The sequence below is a fragment of the Anas acuta genome, chromosome 2 (assembly GCF_963932015.1).
Source record: "Anas acuta chromosome 2, bAnaAcu1.1, whole genome shotgun sequence".
Lineage (NCBI taxonomy): Eukaryota > Metazoa > Chordata > Aves > Anseriformes > Anatidae > Anas > Anas acuta.
The window spans coordinates 50,253,271-50,274,428 of record NC_088980.1 but is presented as its reverse complement, the minus strand read 5'-3'; the positions used below and the strand labels follow the sequence as shown (position 1 = coordinate 50,274,428).

General features: G+C 36.4%; 1 protein-coding gene across 7 annotated transcripts in view; it reads left to right on the top strand.

The window, feature by feature from the left end:
* The window catches only part of CDKAL1 (CDK5 regulatory subunit associated protein 1 like 1), a 495,974-nt gene that overhangs the window by 370,583 nt on the left and 104,233 nt on the right, over positions 1–21,158 (top strand). For all 7 annotated transcript variants that reach the window (XM_068674727.1, XM_068674724.1, XM_068674723.1 and 4 more), the window contains one exon: positions 18,823–18,906. In XM_068674727.1, coding sequence (XP_068530828.1) covers positions 18,823–18,906 — 84 coding nt within the window. The remainder of the gene's footprint in view (positions 1–18,822; positions 18,907–21,158) is intronic.

Sequence of the window (21,158 nt, the reverse complement as noted above, 5' to 3'; positions counted from 1 at the left end):
TCCCACATCCCTCTTCCTAGTCAAAAGAAAAAAAAATGGCTGATAAGCTTTCGTTTTCTAATTGAACGTGCTAATTATTGTTAGGCATGCGTTCTGATAATCTTAAATTCCACTAGGTCCATATGGTTAGTGTTAACTCTTAAGTAGCCAAGTGTGATGACCTACTTCCATCTGAAGGTCTGCATTAGTGACAAAGGGTAGATAATCCCTTGAGGACATTTAAAATGAGGTTTCAATGACTTCTGGATTTTTTTTTCAGCTGTTTTAAGATAAGAGTTTGGTTTAGAGGAAGAAGAAGCTTTCTTTTCTTTTGAAAACGACTACCAAGTTTTCTCCTCTCTTCCAAGATGTTTTAGGATCTAGTATTTTTATAAAGGGATTGTTTGGTAGAAAACCAAATTGAATTCATTTTCTAATATGCTAAGCACTCTCTGGTTACGAGTGGATATTTAATTGTGGATTTTTTTACAAGTTGTAATTTTTCAAGTACTTCTTGCAGGACAATTATCAATATAAAGTACTTGTTATTTCTAGCAGACCAAATGTTTTTATATTTTTCATAGTTAATTCTAAGTGTCTAACTGAGGAGAATTTTTGTATCACCTGAGCATTGAGATGCTAACAAAATCTTTGGCTGCCTCTGATCCCTGTACTCCACAGGCAGTATCTAGTCACAAGGAATGATGGATACAGTACTGATGAATTTACTTTGCTGTTCTTGGAAGAGAACTTCCAAGCAATTGTCTCCTAAATCCATTCTTGTCACATGCCATGCCTCCTTAGTAGAAAAGGTTTCTTCAGTGTTTTTTGTTTTGTTTTGTTTTTGTTTTTCCAGCAATTTCACATAGAATTTGAAGCAGATATTGGTCAAGGCAATTATGTTTATATTACATTATCTATAGAGAGCATAATCTCTCTGTAGGTTCAGCTGTCTCATTACTTGCATGCACATGCTTCAAAAAGACTGCTTTTTCTAATATCCCAGTGCATTTTTAACACCCCCAGTGATGTATCAGGTAAAGTAATGTTAATTGTATGCAGTTATGAAGAAAACAGCATGTATCTGTTTGCATACCAAATTTACTTGGTAAGTGTCTTAACACTACTACTTGGATATAAATAGCAAATACTGGATTATAGCAAAGTCAGTAAGAGATGCCTTACTCTCCAGGGATGCCTGCTCACTCCAAGAAAATCCAGGCATAATTCAGGAGTTCTAAACTGAGCCCTTGGCCACTGACTTATTTTTGTTCTATTACTATGAAGAGTCAAATTTACATCCCAAATGAGTACACCTACAGATTTTATAATCTTTAAAAATCTGTAACAGGCTTGCTGACTACAGCTTAAGTCTCTTCATTGTGAATAGTTATGCATAATCTTTTTCAATTACCAAAGTTGTTAATTACTTTGGAAGATTTCTTCTAACAAAACACAGATAGCTTCTATGCCATATGACTGTACTTGGCAATAATCAGCTCCCACAGGTCAATTAAATGCTTCAAGGTTTAGTCAGCAAGCAGACACCCATCACTGCTGCACGTACTTAGATGGAATGGAAGTTATTGCTTAATTATTCCATTTAAGACTGGATGGGAAAGGGGGGTCATTACGGGTTTAAAGCTTTACTTTCGGTTTATATGGCTTGGAATTATACTGACAAAGGCAAGAGCTTTTCTCTTTGCATAAATTAATTTAAAATCCTAGACATTTGAGTGCTCTTCAGAAAGTAAATGGGATTCTGATTAATTTTTGTTCTGCAATTGCAGGACTTAGTAATGAACTAGATATAGACTGAAATCATGAGCAAGTTGAAGAGATCTTTTGAAATATGTGTGAAAATGTCAGATGGATCTGCTGAACATGTGTTTATTTCATATGATGCAACCAAATGTTTAGGTTTCCAGTCTATATAATAAATTGTATGCAGTGCCTTCCTCAGCCTTCTGTGGCATGTGTTCAAGGTGTGAAACCCATTATTTTAAAAGCTTTAAGTTGTCAGTGGAATTCTAGGAAAGCAGGGAAATATGTGGCATTACATTTTGTAAAAAAGCAATCTGTCTGCTTCAGTGTGTCACATTTTTTTTGGTCTGATTTATTGCCACTGCATCCATATGTACAGCTTATGTGTAATTTTGGGACACTTGTATGGAGAAACCCTACATTCCTAAAATCAAGTAATTGTCTAGAATGTCATTCTGCCTTTAAATAGGTTCCATTTGAGTAAATTCATAAAAGCAGAATGTAGATCATGAATATTTGTCATAAAATTGGAGTGGCAGGTGTTGCAATGTAAAATATTGAAAGACACAACAGTCTTTGTACTCCGTGATCAGTATTTCCTAGTGAGAAATATATACATGCTACCCACTTTCCCTTGTGTATCCTATAACTTCTTAGCAACAAATATGAAAATAATTCTGAAGAAGATTGGTGATTTTTTTCTTAAAATTAAAAAGAAGTTATTTTTTAATCTCTATATACTGAAATTTTCTTATATATTAAAATTCTGAATATGGAGTCCATCTTTCTATCTATTCTTCTTTTCAAACTGTTTATTTAAACTGATCATTTATTTTTAAGCGCCTCAAGCAAATGCATGAGAAATTGAAATCAGTTTCAGTGAGTGAAGTGAAAACAAGTAGGTGCTGCTTTGATCTTGATTCAGGCTGCTTTTGTGAAAACATTGGTTGTTGTTATTTGAGATACCTTCTCCCATTTTATCCTAAAATACAAAAATGTTATTGAAACTTAAATGGCTGATGTGAACTCAGTTTTACTCTTCTGTTATTTTATTAATACACACGTGAACAATACCACAGTACCTTAAGGAGTTCACTTAGCAGTAAACTCATAGATAATTAGTGACTTCTAGTGTGGGCCATCGAGCAGAGAGTGCTCAGATGGAGCAGCCAGAAATGCGAAATGGTCTCACTGGAACCAGGAGCTGTTGAGGGCCGCTTAGCGTCACCTGGCCAGCTACATTCCTGCAACCTCCAGATTGCACTCGAGTCTGGCTTTGTTTGTCTGTAACTTACACTGCTGCTTCTATATATAAAACTGCCCTGGAGAGATGAGCTGCAGCAACATTTCAGAGCCCTTTGCCCAAGGTGGAGAGACAGCAGTTCATGAAAAGAGCAACTCGAGGAAGAAGGGCTAGAGTCTAGGGGACTAAATCAACTAAATTGAAGTCTGCAGAGATCAGAAACCTCTACTTCTCTTGTAAAATATGGGATTAAAAACAGAAAGTGCCTTATATTCAACAAAGCTAAAAGGATTATTTGTGTAAGGACAAAAAAGAAAAAAAGGTTCATGATACATGACTGGATTTGGTTTTCTTAAATCAGACCACCCAACTGCAGTGTCCTTGTGCAATTATATCTTGTATACAGAATGTGCATATTTACTGTTAACCTCTCAGTGACTTTAGATAACATTTCTGGACACGTGTATGGTGTATTTTAGCCCAATTGTCATTATGAACACTTAAAGATATTTACCCAAATAATATTGTTGTGGCCACCTGGTGAGCAGCCAACTCTTTATCTGTAAAGCCAGTTTGAAGAGCAATGGCAGCTCTGTTGTAGATATTAGCTGACACATTCAAACTAAATCTTTTGCTTCACTGATCATCAGTCTCTGTGTTAAACAAGCCAAAAACAAGCAGATAAAGGAGAGATTTGAGATTATAGTAAAAACCACAATGATAAAAGGATTTGCCACTTCAGAGTCATCTGCCATTTGCTGAGGAGTCAACACAACCAGAAGCTGATGTTTGCCTTACCATCATTTCTCTTTATTTTCAGCCAATATCCTGTGCACCATTCCATGCATAGCACAATAATCATTTTCTTTCTAATGCCCAAGGCAGCTGATGTGTCTTGAGTAAGAAGATTACACTTGCAATGGCAAGAAAAGTATCTAAACACATTAAATTAATCTCCCAGTCCTCCCATAACTGAAGAATCTGGTTGTTGAAATTTTGCTGCCTGCTAGGGAATTTCAAAAACATGGAAGGACAGGAGTTAGGCTTTAGATGGCCTAGCAGTTATATCATTGTCCTTCACACTAGCGTAAGACAGGGCTCAGGTGGCAGGGACAGAAAAAATCCTTATTACTGTATCTGCCAGTCTCATTCTTACTGGCTTTTTCTTAAGAAGACAGTACAGCATTTGATACAGAAACAGAAACTGTATTTTAAAACATTACTTTAGTTGTTTTCTTCCCACTTCACAAGTTGAATGTATGATTACCTCTACAGGCAAAGGATAAATTTTGTACTTACAGGCATTGTATGAATATAAGCCCTCCTGACAGACACTCCTAAGCTATTAAATCTTTTTGCTTTCAAACTACTTCACAGATTTTCATTTTTTACACTATTTGAAGCAGTATGTTATAAAGAGGAAGGCAATGGCAACTACGGGGTGTATATTTCCAAATGGGCTGTGCATTTTAAGCCTGTCTGTATTAAGAGGAAGAGTACCACTGCCCCAGAATGATTCTTCTTTTCCATGCCGCAACTTAATTAAGGTGTTAATTTACATGATCCTGTTGACACACAGCTTTCTTACTCAGTGGACACCAGAAAATAAAGAAAATCCATGAAACAAGTAGTCCATGGGCAACTGTGTGTTTTTTCTCTGAAGCCTTGGAAGGTTAGACTGTATTCTGGCTTTTTTTTTTTCTATGCAATTTTTTCAAAGTGTCATTAGATGTTGAAGTGCTAGAATACAGTGAAACTGTTAAACAATTTAAACTGAAAATAAATAGCAGTTTTCCATGGTTTCCTAACTTCATCGTCTCTGGATTTTCTGTCTTCACCTACCATGAAATTTCCTTTATAGCTTTTTCAAGGATCTGTGTTTTAGGAAAAATATATGTTCCCTTAACATTGTACGTTATATTTTTGATATTGTCTGCTAAAAATAGAGTGAGGTAAAAGCAAAAGAATTAAAATGAGTCAAGAAAAGATGTATTCTAATGCTAAAGCAAAAAATATATCCCTATGAGAGTACATTAGTTTTGCTAGTGTAGACACTGGAAAATAATAAACACCTAAACACGAGAAAGGTTGTAAAATGGAAAAGCACTCTGCTTGAATAACAGATTGCCCCTATTTTACAGATGGGAAAACTGGGGCGCGTGGAGAACTTAATTGATTTCCCTAGTGCCACTCTATAAATCATTGATGTGACAAGGCCTAGAGCTGATTCTCTCTGAGAGCTGTGCAGCTAACTGTTTGCCTGGGTCTCTTCAATAAACAGATTCTGAAAGCGTGTTCTTTCCCGTGCAATAATTTATAGTTGATGCAGTGAGAAGTCTGAAGTATGAGTAGATAATGCTATTTGATCTGTATTTCACAAAAAAAAAAAAAAAAATCTTCCAGATACTCTGTTCTACTTGATCCATTTCTTTTATAAACAGATTTTGTGTTGTCACCTTCTTTCCTTGTTCAATCTTGTTTCTCCTTGTTTCTCTTGGTGTAAATTAAATGGCATGCTCTCTCACCCATGTTCTGCATTTATTTCATGCTCTCTCAAGTTTGGATCACATAACTCATCTCAACCTCTCTGTGAGGCTAACCTCTTCTTCAATTAAGCTGGGTCACGAATAATTTCCTAGAAGTGGAGGTATTACCTCTTCTTCAGCCCTACAGCAGAGGGATTATCATCTGTGAGCAGTTATTACCACTACTAACCATCCAAAAAGGTAAACCTGTGAGACATAAAGGCCCCTTCTTAACAATAGGCCGTGCAGCTTCTGCTTCTGTTTATATGACAGAGAAATTGGTACATGACTTAGCAGTACCCTCACCTTCCTTGTATCTATACTAAGTCCTTATTTTCTTTTAATCTGTCCCATTTGTTAGTGCCATTTTCAAATACTGGACTTCACCAACCAGTGACATGCTGCTGTTGTGTGACCATTGCTATGTACTAGCAGTCATGACCCTTTGTATCTCTTGCCATCTGCACTTTATAAAAGGAAACAGTCCTTGGACAAACCTAGATTGAGTTCTTTGTTGGGGAGCAATTTCTCTGCCTTTAGAAGGAGCTTCATGTTGCCTGTGACCTTATACCCTGGCTTACTTCACTGCACTGTAGCTTAAAGAAATTTTGAAAAATGTTTAACAAATTTATGAAATGGTTGGATTTTTTATGAGAAGAATTTAAAAATATATTTTTGAAGTGCTTCAAATACAAATCTGTCCTATTTTCATGCACCAGGTGTCTCATAATACCTAAAGAAATTCTGCCCTTGATTTTATATAAAAAGTGAAAGGGCAGATAGTTCCTTTATTGGAAGCATTTTTCAGAGATTATGTTTAACAACATTGCTTGAAAAAATATGGCAAAAGCTAAATGTTCTTCCTCTGCTGACATTCAATCATAATGGAATATAGCAAAAGCCACTGAAATGCTAACAGGGGTTTTTGGCAAACTTGTCTGTAAACGGTTTTAATCCATGACCTTCAAGAAAAAAAAAAAAAAGACTATAAGGATATGCATAACTTCATGTTGAATTAATGGTGAAGCTGCTAATAGTCACAGTTAAATTATTGGTTTGAAGGTTGTGTGGAGTTTCTGTTTGTTTGGACAAACTTAATTTAGTAATAGGATTTCAGCCAAGAATATTAGGAGTTGGAAGGTATCTGTTGGTATCTGTTATGTTATTTATACTCAGCTAGAATTCTCTAGCTGTGCCTAGGCTTTCCAAGCTATCATCTATTTTCATATAGATACTGCCTCTAACGCTTGTGGTAGGTACACATATTGATGATAAAATACGTGAGTAGTAAATATTTGTGTAATGTGCCTATGTAATTTAAATAACAGTCCAACATACAGGAGACTTAGGGAGAAAGGTAACTCTGTCCTAATTGCATAAAATGGATCCAAGTTGCAAAAGCTTATCCTGTAGCTTGTGGTAGTAACCAACATCTGCTGAGTTCAAGGGGTTATTACAATGGTTTCTGAAGCATGGCATGGTTGGTTTCTTCACACTACCTTTCCTCAGAAAACCTTTCCCCTGCTATGACAGATCCCAGACTGGCTCACTGAAAACGAGCTGGAATCAGCAGTGTCCCCTTTCCCCTCCCATCTGATGGGAGATGTCACTGAGGTCAACTGCACTGCTTTGGATACTGAAATTTAAGAACTGATCTTTGATATCTGAAGCCATAAGCCTAGTAACATGGAAGTTGGGAGTGTTACATGATTTGGTGATCTAGAAGCAGTTGAACCAATTGATGAGGGTGGTGACGTTTGCCCTTTCAATCCATGAAGCTGATGCGGAGCCTTTGTACTGCTGAATCCTTTTACTGTCATTTTCTAGTTCCAGCTACTAAGCAGGTCCCTAGTGTATGATGGTTATAATTGAGCCACATCCTGAAATCTTGAAATTCAACTCTGACAATATCAACTCTGCCCTAGCATGAATAAGGAATTATGTATATCAAGTTTCTGTAAATTTTAATAGAAATTGAGTCTCTTTAAAATAAAAAAGTAGTAAGAAGTAATTACATTGGCCTGTTGCTTTTTGTTTCAAACTTCTTCAGCTATGAATATTTAAACAAGGTTCCCAGTAATTCTTGATGTGAATTCTGTGCAGTTTTCCGTTGCTGATGCCTTTCTTTAATCCCTGTCATGTTGCTAGAGCTTGAGAAGTTTGAGTGACCCAGAGGTGTTTGTATCGTTTTTACCATGATAGCTAGGAAAGACAAAAGGAACACAGTACTAATACATGGAGAGTCTTTTAGATGCAGCTAAATTAGCTAAAACTGACCCAAATAATTAGGTTATATGAAGATACAGCATCTTTTAACATGGTAAACTCTGGTACCATATCTATCAAATTGTTTAGGAGAAAGAAACAGTTCTGAAATTGTTAAACCAGGAGACTTCTTATTTTCAGACAGTAGGCTACATTCCTATTTCTTTTCTAGTGACCTCTAATATATCTCTAGACCCTAAGCTGGATTCCTTGGCAATCTTTTTTGATTATGCTGTATGAACCAATACATGAACCCAACCTGTTTATCGGTACTGCTGATGAAACCAGCTATAGCTATTACACCAAGCAGCTGTGTCTTTATAATTACGTGAAACGGTGTAAAATCAAAGCATCGTGCTTTTCTTCAGTCTTACATGCCTGTTTTATGTGATCACCGTACAGAAATTAGTTTGTGTACTTTTTGATGCTTGTCACAGCAAGGGATAAAATGCAAATGAGAATCTGTATCCGATCCAGAACTCTCTTTGGAGAATTCAGTGTTGGTTGCTAACAGGTTACTAAGAAGACCTAGGAGTGACTCATTCTGTGCCCAATCTCTACTTTTCAAGAAGGCAATACAGAGTTAATTACTAACATTCGCCTTTGAAAACAGGATGCTTATTGTTTTGCCACCTTAACTGGCATACAGTAGAGAGGTGCCATAAGGGAAAGGGGCATAGATGTTTTGAAAGTTAGCGTGGAAAATGAATGGTAAGCTGTATGTTTTTCATGAGAACATCACTTTTTTTTTCCCCCATTCTTGGAGAACCTCAATGTAAATGAAACTAAAGCAGTGGTTTGCTTCTTGCACATATGAGGCATATTCACAGAGACCCTTCAGGAGCAGTGGTCAGGGAAAATAAAGAGAACAAATGTCTCAAGCCAGGTGCAGTAGAAGAGTGAGATTAGGAGTTGGGCAATTCATTAAGATGTAGGCAGGAGAAAAGAAAGGAGGAGAAAAGTTCACCTGTTGAGCTTTTAGTCTAAACTTGCTAAAGAGCTTTTTCTCTGAAGTGAGGAATGGGAGTCTTGTTTAGTATTGCTCTTTTTTTTATTCCAGTCAGTTATGGGGAAAATATTACTCTGAAAGGAAGAAATGCAGAAGAGAAAAATGGGGAAGAATAGGAAAACAAAATAGTGCATACTGCTGGTCTTCTGATATGATCCAAGAATGAACAGCAGAAATACATGTATGTGTGTATTTCCACATACTTTTGGTACATATGTGCATCTGGCTTTGAGAACATCAGAATACAACAATGACAGCAGCTATGGAAATACAAAAGGGATTATTGCTTAGCATGCCCCAGCCATTAATAAATTTATTTTGATGAATGGATTTGTTTGTCAGAGGCATCCAATGCCTCTGCTTTTATATTGCACTTTAACTCTGATTATTTGGAGATTACTTACAAAAGCAAATGACCATATGTAGAAATTTGAAATACTTGAAATATTTTTTTCCTTTGGAGAATTGTGTTTATATGGCACATTATATTTATATGTGTGTGCTTTTGTCACAGAGACATAAAAAAAACTTTTTATTCTTGAGGCCCAATCACAGTTAGCAACCTCTTTGAGGAAGGTGGGAAAAGACCTCAAAGACAGGCAAAAAAACACTTCTTACTTGACTATTCAGCACTGCTGAGCAATGTGAAAAACTCCCTCTGTACTGTTTTCACGTATGCTGAAAACACTTAAATCTAGTATCTCTTGGTTCCTCTTATCATACCCACACAGAGGGCTAAAAAAATCCATCTGTCACAAACTTGCTGAGGACTCTTTTTTTTTTCCATTTATTTCTCTGTTAGTAAAGATTTTGTGCATAAGAAGTTGCAGGTTTGTTTATCTAATGTGTTGTCTGCTGTATATGTCCAAACCATTGTATTGGTTTTCTTGGTAGTGTAACCAATATGCTTGGTTTGGAACTGGAAACCTGCAAGGTGAGAATGTCTGACCGGTGACATGAATAGTAGTAGAACCACAGCCAAAATATTGACATCCATCTAAACTTTTTTAAAACCATTTTTTTCAGTAAGATTTATAATGAGTTTTTAATGACTAGATATAGATTACAGCATGTTTCTTGGTGATCATCTCAATAATAAGTTGCACTTGCAGTTAAAAATGTGCAGCTTGTTTCACTTTTGGTCATGTTGAAGTTCAGACTATAACATAGGATATTGCTTCTCTAGTTTGAAAGGTTATATAAACCCCAAGTATCTTCTAATTTTTAAGTCTATGCAAACTAAGGACACTTTAATTATAGAGGAAAAAATTGCATGTAGTCAAATAGTTGTTGAAGAGAAGTTATTTATGAAGTAGGGAGGTCTTGAATTTGACTTGTTTCTGGTGTCACGAACATTCCTGATTTTTCTTTTTTTTGAAGTTACAAAAGGTAGTGTGCTGAGGCAAAAAGTTATAACTGAAATTTTAGATAACTATATGTATATCCTTGAGAGTTGAATAAAGTCTAAAGATGTTGTTAGAAGAAGTTAGTTCCTTTTTTTTTCTAGAAAAGAAGCACTTTTTTTGAACTGATATGATTTTCTTGATACTAATATACGTAGGTATGATTTTCTTGAACTGATATTAATTAATTTCCTTTAATGGATAATAAAAAATTGGACATAATTATTATTTTAGTATGTTACTAAAGTTTCTTCTCCGCATTACCTATTTTATATGGAAGTCATTGGCATACTGTTTAAAAATAGTAAAATGCATTACAACCAGTTTAACAGTAGTGACTATTAAATTCTGAATTTCATGAAGTCATACTACATAGTCTTTAATGAATCATTCACTTTGGTCCCTCTATAAACTCTTGATGCCGTTTCTCGTTCACCACTATGCATCTAGAAATGTCAGCAGTTCTAGGGTCTTACCTTGCCTTAGATTGAAGAAAAACCTTGAAGTATTCAATTTTTGATCATCTGTTAACTGCCTTCAGAATTAAAAAAAAATAATAATATCATTATCCTGTCATCATTAACATGACCAGCTTCTGACGACGTTCAGTGTTAGTAAACCGTGAGTCGTGTGTGGAAAAGAAGTTTTCTTATTATTTTGAAAAGATAAGTGATACATATTTACCTTTATTATTATTACTATTAACTTTTTCAGGTAGTGCGACCACTTTGTATTCTAAGTTACCTAATTACTGTCCATCAGTGCTATGTTACATGTTTTGTGTGTTGTTACAAGTGTTGGTACAGTTTATAGTGGATTTTGGGCAAGATGTGGTTTTGGATGATTTGTTTTTGTGTATGGGGTCATTTTGGACCTTTATTTTCTCATGTTTTATCCCATCTGCTCTTCCTTTGTTCTTAGATGAGATGAACAGAGAATATTGGCTTCAGCTATGGGATGAGCAGAAAAATTATACTGATATTTTGGAGAGAAGCCCAACTCTTCTGAGCAATGTTTTGAGGTTCTGTAATTCTAAAATATCAGGGTAAAGATGACTTCTTCTTAGAGCATCCACCCTTCCATGGGGATTCTGGTATTGTGTCAGGGAAGGCAGTACTGACAGTTGATGTAAATCAATGCTATCTTCACTTTGACCTCTGTATTCTTGTAGCCAATATTTTCACCTACTCCCAACATTTTCCTGCTTTCTCCTGTCTATGAAGAAACATGCAGTTCTGTCTGTGATTTACTGAAGTTAGACCTATGTTAAGACCTTTTATTATTACTGGCAATTCTTTCCAGTGGCTGGCGATGCTGAATCTGTGCTGAAAACAGCATTATGTTGGTCTGTGCTGTATCAGCACCATTCTGAAAGAGCCACTGGTGAGCACTTTTCGTTACAGAGTGTAGACAAGACTTCTGTCTGAGAAAACAGATTTGTATTGCGACTTGCTGAAGTAATTTCTGGAGAAGTTATTTGATAGGGTATTTAACAAGATCGATTGTAAATTCTCATATAGCTGATACTTGTCTGGGATTATGCAGCTGTTAAAAGAGATCACCGAAACAGGAATTGCACAGTGTTGCCTTAGCAACTGCCACTTAATACTGTGCTTAAATCACTTTGAAATATGCAGTGTATCTTAAGGAACTGCTTCCAACAACAGCAGCCAACCTTAAGTAATTTTAAATAATTTCACAGAAACTGAAAAGGGTAGCATTTACTCAAAAAAAAAAAAAAGACCACGTCATTTTTAAGCTTAATACCCTCATTTAGTCACAGGCTTAGCTTATTTAAAACAAACAAACAGACAAAAAACAAATTAAGCCCAAGAATTTGTTTACATCATGCCACCAGAATGCATGTGATTGGCAAACTGTCTGGAAGTTGCAAATATTTTCAAATGTTCCTTTAAACTCCATCATTCTTTCTAAAAGATCAGCAATAATAATTTCCTGTACTTATGTTTTAAATGTCAAGTTTCCTTAAGGGCAGACTTCTTGTTTAGTTTCTTTGTTTTGTTTGTGAATTATTATGGGTATTTAAGGAAAAACTCAAACATTTTATTTACTTTTGCTCCTATTTTGACCTGTATGTTTCGTTTAGACTTTTTCTATAGGTATTTGCATGGTTTTATGGGATTTGTTCGATCACATGAAAAAAAAAGGGGAAGAGGCTTTTGCCAGTACTACATTAAGGCCATTGCCTGAGTGCTCATCCAGCTTGACAGTTCCAAATACCAGTTCTGCATATAGTATTTTTTATTGCTATAGCAACTTCCACAGTTTTATGGTCACTACTCTGTGAGTTGTGCAACTATTAGAATTACATTTTGCACATGTGGAAATAGAGTTTGAGTAACAGCCAGAGTCCCTTAGCAGTGCTGTGCCAGATCCAGAATAAATCTCAATTCTACAACCTCATCATGGGCTTTCACTACTTAAGTACCGATTTACAACAAAGATGCAAATGAGAGGAACTGCTTTTCAGAGGCAATATATATCTTCCATTTCAGAGAACTTATTTTCCTCTTATAATATTGAACATGGTTAATAAAATTCAGAAAGGTAATATGACAGAGTTGTCAACATGCTACTTTTATTACCACTTACCTAGACAAGAGGAGAAGAAGAAACAAGCAAAATGCAAACTTACAGAATTTAAAAGGAATCATATTTTGAGGACCAGTTGTCATTTTTAGGTCACTGCTCATATCTCTGAATATAATTTTCATCTGGGCTGCATGGCATAGCTTGTGTGTGCTGGAAGAAGCTACATTTTCACAGCAGGAGAACAAATTAAAATGAAGCAGTCAGATGCAGGTGCACAGTAATAGAAAGGAGCTATTTACCCTGAAGCATGAGCAGTGGGCCAAGAAAGCAGAAGCAGTCTACTTCTTCTATCCCTTGCCTGCTTTCCCCCCTACCTTTTCCCTCCCCTGTAGCTGTGCCAACAGATTCATAAGGGGACTGAAGAAGAGGTGTTCAGTTGGTTTTAATGAGCTGTGTTGCCTGGTGCTGAAGGACTTTTTTGTTTCACCGGTTGTGTACTATTAGAGCTTATTGTCTTAAACATACCTAGTCCATCCTTGCTGCTTGCACAGCCTCAAACAAGCCTGGAAAATCATTGAAAGAATTTGTCCTGTGGACATCTGTTGTGTCCATTCTGAATTTTTGAACGATGCACACATCTGAAGCATGCGCGTTTAAAAAAAAATATATATATGGTTTTTTTTAGTAAATCATATGTTTTATGTAATCTTTTCAAAATAAAATTCCTTCAGCTTTGTTTAAAGGTGGGCATTTTACTAATGATGGTTTGACAAGGACAGCTGTGTCGGCTGACCGTGAAATGAGACACGTTGATGAATGTTGGCTGCTTTTTGCTTGGGTTTCTGGAGTTCTCCAGTAAGAGCTAAGTACTCCTGCTTGCAATGAAGACTGCACAGGGCTGTTTCCAAGGCTGCAAAAAAACTGAGCAATGTAAGTAAGGGAAAACCACTGACTCATAGCAAGTGTGAAATGGTAAAATTTAGCCCTACTGGACATAAACACAAAACAATCTGATATTGGTGGCAAGACCAGTATCTTCCGCTGTCATTTAGCTAACTAGTGGCACTGTAGCACTGAGGCAGCTTTGTCTTGGTTTGGGAGTTGAAGCAGCAATATCAGAAGTATGCACGATGAGTTCTGCCACTTACCCTGCACTGATCAGGTTCTCAGGTTCTCTGTTTGCTTTCCACAGGCATGAAGTGGGTCAGACACATTATAAATATTAATCTGATTGAGGCCTATATGATATAAAAGATACAGGACTCTAAATATTAATGTTATACACCCTAAAAGTAGGAGGAACAGTTTTTAATATCTGAAGAAAAAAAAAAAAAACACAAAGGGAGCTTGGAAAGAGATGGTAATTAACGTGTTTTGGCGTCATCAAAAAGAGGCCACGTCTTAAGCTTTCACAAACCTTGCATTTTTACAGGGAGGTTGTGGCACACCCAGGCTTCTCTGTCAGAAGGAGAAAACACCTAGGACATGTAAATGGAGGGCTTATAGGATGCTTATTAATTATGATGTTAGAGAAATTTGGTCTCTAATTACAAAAGGATTGATGTGATTCATAAAAAGTAGGTCTAACAATTCTCAATTCTTCCTCAGTTTTGTAGGGAAGGACACATCATCTGCATAATTAATTACATTTATGTTAAATAATTACAAATGAAAAAATCAGGATAAAGGTGTACTAATTTCTGTAGAATTAATGCTTTCTAAATTACTTGTGTTTAAACTTCCTTATACATAGTAAAGGCTAAAATATGCATGTTTATGAGAAATACTCTGTACCTCAGAATAATCTGCTGAAACATACACAGAAATTGTGACACTGTGAGTTCTTTATTGCCTATAATAAATAAAGGAAAGCAGCTTTTTGTGTGGCTTCCAAGCCTTGTACTAGGTATAGTCCATAATGTTTGGGGTCAGAATCCAAGCCAGCCTCAGTCAACATTAATGGAGAGATGCTCATCGATTCCTCCATGAATTGAGCTCAACCTGAAAGAAGACTTTTGGCTGCCCTCTGAATCAATGGAGTTGGCTGTGTACACTGTATGCCTTCTTCTATGGGAGAAGTATAAAAACACAGTGGTTATTAATTTTTTTATTGTTTATTTTAGCTGAATAGAAACTTTTAAAAACGTAATCAGCAAAATTCAAAGAAAAGAATAAGTAAACAGTGAGAAAGAACATGCTCTGGCTGTGATAAATAATGACTACAGCTGGAACAGTTACAATTTTCATTAACTAAAAAAAAAAATCAGAAATATACGTTATCTGAGTATAATTACAGTAGGCTATCGTTGACATTGCTTAGCAGGATTCTATCAAAGCATGTAAACAGTGCCAGTCTTTTGCACCTGTACTGCTGCAGAATTTAGAAATTAGTCTTGGGTTTTATGTGATTGAGACAGTTTTGTTTTTTTTTTAAATAAAGGGTGGAGGGGAGGGAAGAGGGAGCTGAAAAACAAATCCAATTTGACTGCAGCTGAGAAAGATGCTTGACATTTCTTAGCATTCATTCACTTTAGAAAATCAGCCAGCTGGAAAAAGTTGCTTTTTATGATATTCAGTAAAGAAAAACTGAGTTACAGAATTATCATGTCAGAATTTCCTGTAGGATAAATAAAAACAAAAGTTAAGTTCATAAATGATTTTGTTACTAATTACAAGATTTGCAAACTACCTGGCAGCTGTTGCAGTGTAGGAAGTGATAGGATTAGTAATGCTCACTGTGTTGTTTTCAGTGAAAACAAATTTACCTTGTGTAAACAATATGACCAGTTTGTGTTGGGATGGGGGAAACTGCCAGGTAAGTTTTTTGCTGACACTCATTATTTTTTTCATGCTATCCTCCACAAAATAAAAAAAATCCCAGTTCTGTAGGAATCTTTCCCAACTGAGATGCCAGTGATAACTTCACTCTGTTGCAAATGCTTTGTCAGAATTGTAGATCCCTGAGAGCTGGAACTCATGCATACCTATGGAAGCAGATGAAAGAATAGGAATAAAAATAAGATACTGAACTACTTTTGCTGGTACATGCCTGAAAAAAATCATCAAAGGTTATTATAATTATGACTGTTATTAGATATCATGTCTGGTTTCTGCATATGTAAATTCTTTCTGAGAGAGGTGAAACTTAAGCATTTAGAGATCCCAGGGGAATAATTGCAGAAATGATGACATATATTTCACTTCTTGAACAAATTTCAATACCAAAGCTGCATTCTGCCTACTTATATTTCTTTCTTAATTATATTTGGATGCAGGAGAGATAGTCATTTTCTGTCTTACAGAGTGTGTAGCCAATTAGTGTTGCAGATCATAAATACCCAATAGCCTAACTCATTAAATAAAATTGTCCTTTTCTATTGTTATGGCAAGAGAGTCTGCATAAGTATCTGAATATTGTCTTTCTTTCTGAGATCAGCCTTGGCCAGAGCTACAAATCCAGTAACATGAGAAAGTGGACAATATTGGGTTTGCCTTGTACTCCTCACAATACAGCCTCTTTGTCTTGTAGGTGTGACTATATGTAGGACTGTATATACTACAATTTGGTGTAGGCTGTTCTGCTCCTCTGCACCTCTTGTACTCAATTTTAGTGCCACAATTTTGATGATATGTGATGAATTCAGTCTTCCTGTTTTCTTCCCATTCCCAAGAAATTCTGAGCACAGAAGTTCTCTGTTTAGCCTGCTGAGACACAGGGACCTGTGCTCCATTTGCTCATGGAAGCAAAGAAAAACTGGCAATGTGTCTTTGAAGAAATCACTGCCTATAGCAAATGATCAAACACAGGTGTTCTTTTCTTCTTCCCTTTGATTTTTTTTTCTTTCTTTTTTTTTTTTTTTTTAAATACTGTACTTGACACTGTCATCTGAGAGTAAGGAGATAACACATGTAGCTTAGAGTACCTCACAGGCAGGATTCATAGGGACGATAAAGCCAGAACATTATGTCTGGAGAAAGCCAGGGAACCACAAGACAATTGTGAAATGAGTTACAGGCCCAGTATTGCTTTGAGCTGGTTTTGTTAAGTTATAATACCGGTAAATAATAAATGCAACTCAAGGACATGACTACTTGATTGGTTTTGGTGTTTTCCAGTGGTAACATATTTCCTCAAGGGTCAGTATCACTTATCTAACGCTTCCTCCTCCTCTTTTTCATAACATTGCATGACATCCTGCTGTAGCACTACACCACCATACTGCATTGTGATTTTGAAGGCTATGGTCTGAAATACCATAGAAACAACAAAACCTCTCCATTCAGGGAAAATGTAATCTTACTGACGTGGTTATCTCCAGCACCTTCTTGACAAGTATTTGAAAAACTCCTTTGAGGATTTGAATTAAATAACTGCTTTCTTGGAAGAAAAGAATACCTTAGTGTTCAGGGGAATGGTAAATGGTTACAGATGATTTAGGTTACTAAAATTTGAATATGCGGTATCTGTTGTTACTTGTAACTACAGACTTCTCAGAGGAATGTAGATAGAAATTTTAAGTGTGCTATAAACAACTCTTAAACAACTTTTTAAAGTATTTTAAACTATTTTAAAGTATTCAGAAATTCATCTTTTCTACTATTAGGATATTTATGCTGGGTCTGTAACTTGGGACTTGTTCCCCTTTTGCTGTGTACCCCACACTCGTGGTCCCAGCAGTTTATATCTGGGAGGTGACCTGGGTGCTGTCTCCTCTTCTTTCCGGGGTTTGTCTTGGGAATATCCCAGGTACCTGCATAGGGAAGAGGGAGCATGATGTCCTTCTTGGCTAATGTGGAACCCAGACTATGTATAGTATAAATACTATATACACTGCAATGCGTATGTGTCCTTGTTCTTGTTTTCACCTGTTCTTTTTTCCGTGATTAGTCATTAGAGAAAGTTGTAAAAATTTTGAATGCGTCTTTGCTCACAGATTGGAGTAAAAAGTTTGGAGTAAAATGTGAAATCATTTTTGGTTCTCGAGATAGCAACAGTAGTAAAAGCAGTAAGTAAATTTAGCTTGCTAGACAGTTGTAATTTGTAGAATACATTTTTCAAGTAGGTTGGAAAGAATCCAGGGTATATTTAGATAAAGAAAACTAGAGATCGGCTCAGACTAACAATGCGAGCTGGATGTCCCTCCAGGGTTTGCAGAAATTTAGATACAAACAGCATTATGTAACTTAATAATGGACAAAATCAAAAGGAGTTGTGCGGATGATTTTGAAGTTTGGGCAAGGCCAGATTTTGACTAATACTTAGGTGGCAACTAAGTACACCTGACTTGTCATGTGGTCTTCCATTTAACTAATTGTGAAATGGAATTGGTGCTTTCTTTAAACTGCGCTAATGTATTTGGATGCTGGACATGTAATTGAAATAGTGTACTTTTTGGCCCAGAGATTGTTTTGCCTTTAATATTACTCTGTGAGTAGTTAAGAACTTTTTTCTTCATTGAGTCTTTGTAACATGCAGTGTTGTCTACAATGTGATGTCCTGAGTATAGCGTAGTGACATTACCAAGAAGGGCTGGAGAGATGCTCAATCACTGTAAATAACAAGGGTGGCTTCTTTAAAAATAGCAAATAGCTTTGCTAAGCTTCTAGATAACATCAAGCTACGTGTTACAGTTCCCTGTTTCTCTCAGATCCTTCTAAATGTTTTATTTGCCGTAATGTTGTTGGGGAGCTAGGGGGTGTTAACTTTTTGTGGTTGACAGCAGAATTTTATTCTGAGGGGGAGTTTTCTCGTTAGTTGGATGATGCAGTAATTGGACCCTGTGCAGATCTGACATTTTGATTTGTTATTGTGTTAACATGTAAAAATAAATTTACATTTATGAACTGGATATTCATGTCAAACCATTACAGTACTGCAGTTTTAGCTCTCAGTTCTGACCTTTACCCCTGTGGATAGTTTGAGCAAGGGCTTTCTCTGCCATGGTTTCTTGCTGACACAAAATTTCCTGAGATAATTTGATTATTTCTGCTAAGTGTGTTTGTTTATGGTTAAAGCTCTCTTCTGAATGCAATTCACTGTTTTTGTTTTCTGAGTCATCACTTTTGTCTTTTATTTTCCAGGTTGGTGAGAGGCAGAGAGTTCTCGTAACAGAAGAATCCTTTGATTCCAATTACTATGTTGCTCACAATCCATTCTATGAACAGGTAAATAAACAAAAATAAACAAAATAACATCTCTTTGTGGTATCTTTGCTTTCTGATAATCTCAGCAACACAGCACAACACAGTGGAGAAAAAAAAAAAAGTAAAGAAATAAACTGTTTCCAAGAAAGGTGTGACCATCAAGACATGTTTATGAGATATTTTGTTTCTTTATGTGTTCTAAATACAATTTACTTGAAATTATGTTAGCATGCACAGTAAGTCTTTTACTATACAGTATGAGGAGGATATATGCTCTATATCCAAAGAATATTATCTAAATGGTTGAAGAAGCTGTTAATTATTACAGTAATTTTAATTTGAGTCTCAGAAGCATTGTTTTCTCAATAGTTTAATCTTTACAATTTTCATACATCTTTCAGAAAATTCTTTCATACAATGCAATTAAAAAAAATTTCAAACAATAGGAAAGATGAGAAACTCATGTTTAATTTAACAGTTCAGCCTGATATGTTTTATTTTCTTCTATGTACTTTCTGTAAATGAATTCTTTCCACACAGAAACACCATCTTTATGAGTTAGGAAGGAAGTATGGTATCTGTTTCACAAATTTATTATTTTTACTCAAAAGCAGATGAAAAATAGTAAAATTGGCTTTTCTGAATCATCTGTATTTCATTCTGTTTTTACAGTTGGCTTCTTCTCGATTTTCTTGCACTGAGTTTGTTTTTGCCACTTTTAGTTATTCAGTTGTCCTGTCTGGAGAATGATGTTTGTGGTTATATAGTCAGCACTAGTGCTTTGTTCTGGTTCCATATTTCATTAGAGCATTTATTTGTTTGGTTTTGGTTAGTGTTAAATACTATTACAGCTTTTGAAATTATTTTTCTTTTCTTGTACCTCTAACCTCTATCTAAGTCTTGTACACCACTGTTCCTCACTTTTATACCTTATCAGTCAGATTTGAGGAACATGGTCCTATACAGATAGATTGAAAATAATGCGTGGGGCTTTTCAGAATTTAATGTTTGTTTCATGGAAATTCCTTTAATTAAAGGGAAAGTAATATGTGAAAAATTGTTGATGTTTTATAGTGTGTTTGTACAGCCCGTACCTAATACAGGTCCTGACTGGGACTAGTAAAGAATAAAGTAAATACAAGTAATACCATGCTTAGTAATTGTAAATTTGATTATGAACAAAAATACTTTCCATTATTTGTTTGTGTATTTTTTCCCTAAAATCTTATATATTTGACAAGGGCAATACAGTGTTGTTCACCAAGGTAAGCACAAGACTTGGTGCTAGTGGCTGACTCTAATAGTAGTAAACTGAATGACAGTAGATATGAAACCAGACACTCTTGAGTCATGAAATATCACATTATCATAGAATTATAGAATTATTAAGGTTGGAAGAGGCCTTCGAGGTCATCTGGTCCAACCATTCCCCTACCACCACTATCACCCACTAAACCATGACCCTAAGCACCAGCTCCAGTCTTTCCTTGAATACCCCCAGGGATGGTGACTCCACCTGAGCAATGCGTTCCAATGCCTAACCACTCTTTCTGAGAAGGAGTTTCTCCTAATTTCCAAACTAACTCTCCCCTGGTGCAACTTGAGGCTGTTCGCTCTAGTCCTATCGCTACTAATCTGTGAGAAGAGGCTGACCCCCAGCTGCCCACACCTTCCTTTCAGGTAGTTGCAGAGAGCACTCAGGTCTCCCCTGAGCCTCTTCCCCAGACTAAACAACCCCAGTTCCCTCAGCAGCTCCCCACAGGACTTGTGTTCCAGGCCCTTCATCAGCTTCGTAGCCCTTCTCTGGACGTGCTCCAGGGCCTTGATGTCCTTCTTGCAGTGAGGGGCCCAAAACTGAACACAGTAGTCAAGGTGTGGCCTCACAAGAGCAGAATACATGGTGACGATCACCTCCCTGGTCCTGCTGGCTACACTATTCTTGATACAAGCCAGGATGCTGTTGGCTTTCTTGGCCACCTGGACACACTGCCAGCTTATGTTCAGGCAAGCATCAACCAACACCCCCAGATGCTTTTCCTCTGCACAGCTTTCCAGCCACTCTTCCCTAAGCCTGTTGGGTTATTTTGGTCAAAGTGCAGGACCTGGCACTTAGCCATGTTGAACCTCATCCCATTGGCCTCTACCCATCGACCCATCCTGTACAGTTCCCTCTGCAGGGCCTTTCTAAAGAACATTGACATTTCACCCCCAGCTTGGTGTTGTGTGCAAATGTACCGAGAGCGCGCTCAATTCCCTCATCCAAATCATCAATA